At 35.4% G+C, this 8,558-nt stretch overlaps 1 protein-coding gene across 1 annotated transcript; it reads right to left on the reverse strand.

Annotated features, from left to right (window-relative positions):
* Positions 1 to 991: 991 nt before the first annotated feature.
* Positions 992 to 8,339, reverse strand: LOC111064494 (tubulin beta-1 chain). The gene is made up of 3 exons (XM_022352229.2): positions 8,095 to 8,339; positions 3,091 to 3,426; positions 992 to 2,488 (listed from the first exon to the last, which is right to left on the reverse strand). Exons 1-3 carry the CDS (start codon positions 8,149 to 8,151, stop codon positions 1,538 to 1,540), a joined length of 1,344 nt encoding a protein of 447 aa, XP_022207921.1. The 5' UTR covers positions 8,152 to 8,339; the 3' UTR covers positions 992 to 1,537.
* Positions 8,340 to 8,558: the final 219 nt, after the last annotated feature.

Below are 8,558 nucleotides of genomic sequence, written 5' to 3' on the forward strand. Positions count from 1 at the left end.
CTGAAGAAACTAAAATTATTAATCGCGGCATTTAATATCTTACTAAGATAACTTCAGTAGGCTAATATTTCATATCAATTTTGTTGATTCTACTCAGCACCTCTTGTTACTTACACTGCTGCTGTCTATAAAAGTTCTCAACTATTTTCTAATTAAATAAACCTTTACCTTGTCACATCTGCAATCAGCATAGTTGGAATCTGGATTCAAAACTTTAGCACAAGACAACTTAGCAATATTATGAAATGAAACCGAAACCTCAACACTATTCAATTTGTCGAATTCGTTCAAGGGTTTCATAATATACTAGCATTTCAATTTATATACTCAGATTTCAAAGTTATAAAAGTCAGGGTAATGAATAAAATGGATGTTTATTCCACATTAGTATAATTCTCTTATGAAATATACATCCATTTTATACATTACCATACCATATTTGAATGTTCCACAAAATCCAAGAGTAAATTTCATAAAGTTTCTTGACTAATTGCTTTACTTACTGAGAATATTGTGATAAAATTACTTTATGTAAGTGTAGTACAGTGAAGAAAATAGCGATTTTTTAATAATACATCATCGCAGTATATCAAGTATTGATTAAAACTAGATGATCTGGGTTCTTGTAAGTTTGTCTAACTTAATGCACAAAGTTTACAAAGAAAGAATTTGTGTATTATATCAATCATAGAATTTATTCATAAATGAAAATCACAAATTCTATTGAACATTCCATTAATTTGTGAATCACTTACAGGACTGCAAATGTGGACAACTGAAGATGTGTTGCAACAAATACAAAACTGCAGCAGTCCTGTGAATTGGTTAATACTGTAAAATGAATTGGCAATAGAATTAAGAATTATGGATAAGTTAATGTAATTATTTAATAAAAAATAAGTAATTTCAACACAAAGATTTGAATTAGTTAGCTTGTATGAAATTTGTGCAATGAGAGAAAACTTGTTTAATTTGAAAAAAGAAAGCGTCATAAGTTGTGAAAGGCTGTCTTTTTATTTGGAACGAATACAAAAATGTCATAAGTATGTTACAAAAAATATATCAATATATCCAATAATTTTGGCGAAAATAAACAGGTATCGAACAAAATAACTGTTAACAGTTACAGGAAAAACGTTTACAACAGATTTAAGAAGAAATGTTTACCATAAAAAATAAATTTCAAAATTAAACGCCACTTTATGCAATACAGAATAAAAGCTAATCACTCGGTAAGCTGCAGCACATGCGGTTATCACCGGTAAATCTTTGTGACGATTCACACTAAACTATGTAAAGTAATGTAGACTACTAGGTCTTGAAACTTAGTCGCGTCTTTAGTTTCATAATCAGTCATCGATCGTTTCAAATAATAATTAATATACTATACAAGAGAATCTGTATCTTGAAATCAGACATTATTACACACAATATAGTATAAACTCATTCGATTAATGTGAAACGATCGGTGAACAAGAAATTATAAAACAGGGTAAATGTTTTTCTTGAAACTGTTGGCGTGTTGTCGCTGCACTGCTTAGTTGTCCTCGATCTGTTCCTCCTGTTCTTCGTCGAATTCGGCGTCCTCATCAGCGGTGGCTTCCTGGTACTGCTGGTACTCGGACACCAAGTCGTTCATGTTGGACTCAGCCTCAGTGAATTCCATCTCATCCATGCCCTCGCCAGTGTACCAATGCAAGAAAGCCTTCCTTCTGAACATAGCGGTGAACTGCTCTGAGATGCGCTTGAACAGCTCCTGGATAGCGGTGGAGTTTCCAATGAAGGTGGCAGACATCTTGAGACCACGTGGTGGGATGTCGCACACGGCGGTCTTCACGTTGTTGGGGATCCATTCGACGAAGTAGGACGAGTTCTTGTTCTGGATGTTGAGCATCTGCTCGTCGACTTCCTTCATGGACATTCGGCCTCTGAAGATGGCGGCAACTGTGAGGTAGCGTCCATGGCGGGGGTCGCAGGCAGCCATCATGTTCTTGGCGTCGAACATCTGTTGGGTAAGCTCAGGCACGGTGAGTGCGCGGTACTGCTGGCTGCCGCGTGACGTCAGTGGCGCGAATCCTGGCATGAAGAAGTGCAGTCTGGGGAAGGGAACCATGTTGACAGCCAGTTTTCTCAGATCGGCGTTCAACTGACCGGGGAATCGCAGACAAGTGGTGACTCCGGACATTGTCAGCGAGACCAGATGGTTGAGATCTCCGTAGGTGGGTGTGGACAGTTTGAGCGTTCTGAAGCAGATGTCGTATAGGGCTTCGTTGTCGATACAGTAGGTTTCATCGGTGTTTTCGACGAGCTGATGAACGGAGAGGGTGGCGTTGTATGGCTCGACAACTGTGTCGGATACCTTTGGTGAGGGCACAACGGAGTAGGTGTTCATGATTCTGTCTGGGTATTCCTCGCGGATTTTCGAAATCAGCAATGTTCCCATTCCTGATCCGGTACCACCTCCCAACGAGTGAGTCAGCTGGAATCCCTGCAATCACAAATCATAATTGTTTAATAAACATACAACATCTACTTTAAAATAGTCTAAAATAAATTGTATTTTAAATGAGGAAATTTAAAACTAAATTGAGAATAATTTGTCATACATGAATACAAGACTTCAATTGAATTAAACTTTTCACTCTTTCAAATTGTATCAATTTAATTTTCCATTCTAAACAAAATCAATTTGATTTCCCATTTTTCAAAGAAGTTCAACTAATTTCTCATTTTTGTCAAAACTAATATCCACTTTTCTTCTACAAAATCAATTCAATTTCACATTCACTAGAAAATTTCAACAGTGATAACTCTGCTCGACGATTAGGAATAATGATTATTCAGATTTTTAGAAGACTTTAAACATTATTACAATGTGCAATATTTGTACAAATCAAGAATAAAAAAAATGTTAACCATCAGTCTAATAATTCTGTTTGAAGAATTGTTAGTGGTGATTTAGTTTTTTTTTTAGAAAATATCAAACTCCATTTCAATGAGTAATATAATTAGATTATTTTTTGTGTATATAGTTTGATATTTTTAAAGATCTGAATCACACATGTCAAATTAAGTGCAACAAATTCTAACCTGTAAGCAATCGCAGCTTTCGGCTTCCTTCCTGACTACGTCGAGGACCGAGTCGACAAGCTCGGCGCCCTCTGTGTAATGTCCCTTGGCCCAGTTGTTGCCGGCTCCGCTCTGTCCGAACACAAAGTTGTCTGGTCTGAAGATCTGACCGAAGGGGCCCGATCGCACCGAGTCCATGGTGCCAGGCTCCAAATCGACCAAGATGGCTCTTGGCACGTACTTGCCACCGGAGGCCTCATTGTAGTACACGTTGATTCTTTCCAGCTGAAGGTCCGAATCTCCGTGGTAGGCGCCAGTCGGGTCAATGCCATGTTCGTCGGAGATGATCTCCCAGAACTGCAATCAAACAAAACAACTCATTAGTAAATTGAACACAATCATTAACAAAACCACTACTTATCATAAATTGAACCGAATAGTAGGTAATAAAACAAAACAACTACTTGATTATAAATTCAACTTATTAATGAAACATCGCAGATAACTTGAGTCTTAATGCTTATAGAATCATCGTTATTAATTTGTTGGTTGCGGTGAAAACTGCAGTATCATAAACTAAATTCTACAACTGTGATGTTTCATTGATAAGTTAAATTTATTGTAGAATTTAGTTTATGATACTGCAGTTTTCACCGCAACCAACAAATTAATAACGATGATTCTATAAGCATTAAGACTCAAGTTATCTGTACAGTTAAGTGTAGCACAAGTCCATGTTGTAGTTGCACAAAAGCCGGTTAAATTTCAATCGTGATTAATTTCACGAGAACCAATCAGAGAAGCAGTCTTTGTCAAAAAAGCCTTCTCTGATTGGTTCTCCTGAAATTAATCAGGGTTAAAATTTAACCGGCTTTTGTGCAACCGAGGCCTGAGACAGATAAAAGTTGAAGTTGACTCCATAAATAAAAGAAGAGATAGGTCATTTGAATCAACTGAAAAAATAGAGGTCAAGAATTTATCAAATATTCAGCTTAATTAAAAAATTAATATAGTTTATAAGTGTGGCACAAGTCTAGAATTTTCGAGTGTGGCACAAATCTATATTGTAAGTAGTCATAAAGACTGACGAGTTATTAGGCTCGGTTGCATAAAAGCCTGTTAAATTTTAACCGTGATTTAATACCACAAGAACCAATCAGAGAAGCCTTATTTTCAAAAAAGCCTCTCGTAGCATTCATCATGATTAAAATTTAACAAGCTTTTGTGCAACCGGGCATATAAGTGGTAATTCTTCATGGTATTTTTGTACAGTATAAACTGTATTTTCACCGTTCATATGATTGAACCTTTGGACAAAGAAAACTCAGCAGTAATGTGACACAAATACTCTCAACCACGCATACCAAATTTATTTATTCGTACATTGAATAACACGTAACGGAATAAAAATAATTACATCAATTGCTTTTCTTCGCTAAATTCAAATTCATTATTACTAACACTCCTTCAGTAATCGAGGCGAAACACAACGAGCATAGTTCCGAACAGATGGCCTCGTTGGCCAATAGAAACTGCAACAGCTGTTAAAATATTTGTCCACGAACTCATAACAGACAATACACTGGTTAAGCTCGACAAGACCTAAATAAAAATGTGGGTAGCCCAGACCTGGCTACATCAGACCTGCTTGGAACAGAGCTGACATACTTTCCTAATTTGGGCAGATCTACATCTGAATAAACAGAAGGCACGTTAGAGAATGCAACTCGAAGCGAAGGACATATATTATGTAATCTCATTATCCAGTCTATGAATATTTCAGACGAAAATTTTGCAGGTGGTTGATTTTTCACAGATTTTCCAACCAAGCAAATAAAACTGGTATTAATTACTTTAAATTTATGAAATAATCGAAGAAATCAACTAAAGACTTCAACTAAAAACTCAAGTTGATCCATCAACTTATTTCATTCACGTCAATAGTATATAACTGATACTTCAAACTGATTGAAGGAAACCCATTATTGGAGAATTTTTCTACTTGGATATTAAATTTATACGAGGGTCATATTTATATTTACGAATTTGTCAAAGAATAATTCTTGTATCTAATTTTTTAGCATGTAAAAGAAGTAACATCTCAGCATCTGGATCAATTAAATGAGAAAGTTGAACACACCCACCGACCCTCGGGGGAAAAGGAGGGTGGACAATCGCTTGTAAAAGCCACCCTCATGCAACAACAGACATGCAATGCTTGTGAAATGAGGTAAAAAGACCATGACGAAACTCAGTTCTGCGCTGACTCATAGGCCAATGAGTAATAGCTAACCCCAATAAAAAGCAAGGTTTTCGGGTACTAAAATAGAAAAAATTATTAGGGTGAGCAAACAGTCGATTACAGGGTGGAAACTAGCTTTTATATTATCTAGCACATAGAAAATCGAAGAAGGAAATATTCTTCATTATTAAAGATGGCTTTTACAAACTTGCTTTTCATACGATACTTGGAATGACAAAATTTATAATTTATTTGGACTCACAAAAAATTAAATTTTCACTACAGTATTACAATCATTTGCTATGACATAATGAAGCTCTTAATGATTTGAAAATAAGTTATCATCTGTCATGAAAAAACTGGATAACTCATCAACTGATAACAGATTAGCCTATTATCAATCAAAATAAAATAATAAGGTTTGTTATTTCTTACTGAACTGACGATTTATTAAACGGGAAGCGGTTTATTCGTTTCTAATTATTATCTCTGAATATGAATGGTTATGACTAGAAAACACAATCATCTATCTCATGGGGTCATGTCTAATTATAGATCGATACGCACAATGAAGAGTTCATCAACTATCAAGAATTTAACCGTTGAGAAAGAGCGCCAAAATTGAAAAAGCGAGGGAGATGCTTCCCGCCAATATTCAAGGACAGTCAGAGGCGATTCACCTTTCAGAAGAAGAACAAAGAGGAAGATAGGATGAAGTGGAATTAGAGAGAGAAGCGCGATTGAGAAAGACAGATGCCATACAAGAGTAGAAAGAACGGCTTGATATTACTGGTAGCTGCCGGCTTACAGCAGTAAGACACGATCATTTTGACCGTCAGTAGTGGAGGCTCTGGAAACCGTTAACAAAGAGAGAGAAGACGAGATGAAACTAATAAAGGAGAGGAAACTCTACTATCTTTCAGGGCATCAGCAGATGTTCTGCCTCAACCTCTAACTTACCAAGCACATTGCAACTGGAAGAATGCGAACTGTTCCCATGAGTAATTCCTCCCGTTTCATCAAGTAGATCAAAGTAATATTCAACATCAAGAAATTTAAAAACAAAGCCATACAGTTCAAGTTACAAACTCATGTGCCTGGTTGCACAGAAGTCTGTAAAATTTTAACCTCGTTTAAATGCTACGAAAATCAATCAGAGAAGCCTTTTCAAAAAAGCCTCTTAATGGTTCTCGAGGCATTTAATCATGATTAAAGTTAACCAGGTTTTGTGCGACCGGACCATGGTGATGTAATCAATAAAAATATGGTCAAACTCAATTGGAAAAGAATATGAGATTTTTTCAAAGTAAATATAAAAACTTTCAATAATTTACAATCTTCAGGGTTGAAAATTAACAATTATATTTTTCCAATTGTTAATATATTGTTGAATTAATTACTGTAATCTATTTAAATATGACCAACATTTTAAATCGGAGACAGTTCAGCCAGTTAACAGAATAAACCCAAATTCATCGACAACCAATTCAAAAATAGAAAATTGAAATAAAATACATTAAGTTGAAAAGAATTCTATGATGTTATGGACACATAAGCAGCATTTGTATATATTTTTTAAATTTATTTTTCATAATAGAATTCAAAAAAGAAAGATGAAGCAATCAATTAAAAATTGTATCATTCCAAATAATTTACCAATTATTAAAATTCATTCAATTCTTGAATAGTTTGTCGGTGTATAAAGGATATTCAGATTGTTAAGTTTCTGAACAAGTTATTATACAAATCCAGGTTCATTTACTGGACTTGTGCCACACTTGCCAAAAAAACTTGTTTTTCATCAACAGTTATCACTGATATTACAACAAAACTAGTACAAAATTAATCATCTCGATCTGAGAAATTTGAATCAATTCTCCGCTAAATTTTAGACGAATCAGTGATCTTTAACTCGTTGATAAACTTCAGTAAAAATTTGTAACATGAGCTAGAAAACTGTAACTACTTCATGACAAAAGCGACTCGCCAATACCTCAAAAATTACAAATATTCCAGTCTAAATATTATGAAAATTTCACCAAGATCTCAAGGATTGTTTTAAATGAGCGAATTAGAAGGTATTCAATACACTAAATTCAAAATAAATTCACCACTAAGCCAACTTACATCATTATGATGGGTCATTCCAGTATATTTGTAATGCTCATAATTATAATCTTAAATAATTGTTATGCAATTCAATTCGTTCAAACGGTAATGATCGTCATCAATATAAATAAAACAGATCTATACACCTAAAAATTATTTTGAAAACATCAAACACCTAGAATACGTTGGCTTCGTGTAACGGTTTTTAGAGACAAAGGACTCATACTTCCAGTAATATCACTGGCAGATAAATTATAAAATTATGAGAGTAGATTTTATTAATTTTAATATTGAATGTTCATTTCAATTTTCAGCAAAAACTAGATTAGTTAATCAAAAAAACATGAATAACTGCCATGCGGTTGAAGACTCATGATTCATCAAGATGGCTGCCGGTCTTGGCGTCATAGCGTCACTTCACCAAAAAATCACGATTACAAAGAAAAGTACAATTAAACGGGCCAGAATGAGTGCCCCAAAATTAAATTAAACAGATACTGATAGTAAAATCGATAGTTCATAGAAGGAAACATGAGTACTTTGTAGCATTAGTTGGAAAACATGAGTTCAATGGGCTTGGCTTTGTGCACGGTAATGGCGTACCTTTGAGATAGTTTTGATCTTTTGAAAATAAGTTTCTGGTGAAAATAACGAATAGAAAATTTTAGAATTACCTTAGCTCCAATCTGGTTACCGCACTGTCCGGCCTGAATGTGAACAATCTCCCTCATCTTGATGAAAAATGTGAAAAGTCTTGGTAAATTTGGTACTTAGTATGAAGCGCGAAACAACCTCGCTGAGTTCCGAATCGCAAGTGAACGTTTGCCTGCTTTGTAGCGAGCTTGTATGCAGTCCACCAGCCTACGCCTTTCCCGGCTTCTCATTGGCTGGTTTGTCGTAACGTTCGACAATGCTGCCAACTTTGTCGTTTTGGAACTAAATTAAGGCGGCATCGACCTACGCATCATCCAACTATGTCCAGCATAAAATTGAGCTCCATAATGCAGTATAGCTCTGCCAGTACTTTACTTCTTTTCCACCTCATTCTTCTTCCTCGTCCTACTCCTTTCTTCTTTTTATTCCTCTTCCTCTTCCACCTCCACCTCTATACTATGCTCTGTTCAAACCTCCGCCAATT

The sequence above is a fragment of the Nilaparvata lugens genome, chromosome X (genome assembly GCF_014356525.2).
Source record: "Nilaparvata lugens isolate BPH chromosome X, ASM1435652v1, whole genome shotgun sequence".
NCBI classification, from domain to species: Eukaryota; Metazoa; Arthropoda; class Insecta; order Hemiptera; family Delphacidae; genus Nilaparvata; species Nilaparvata lugens.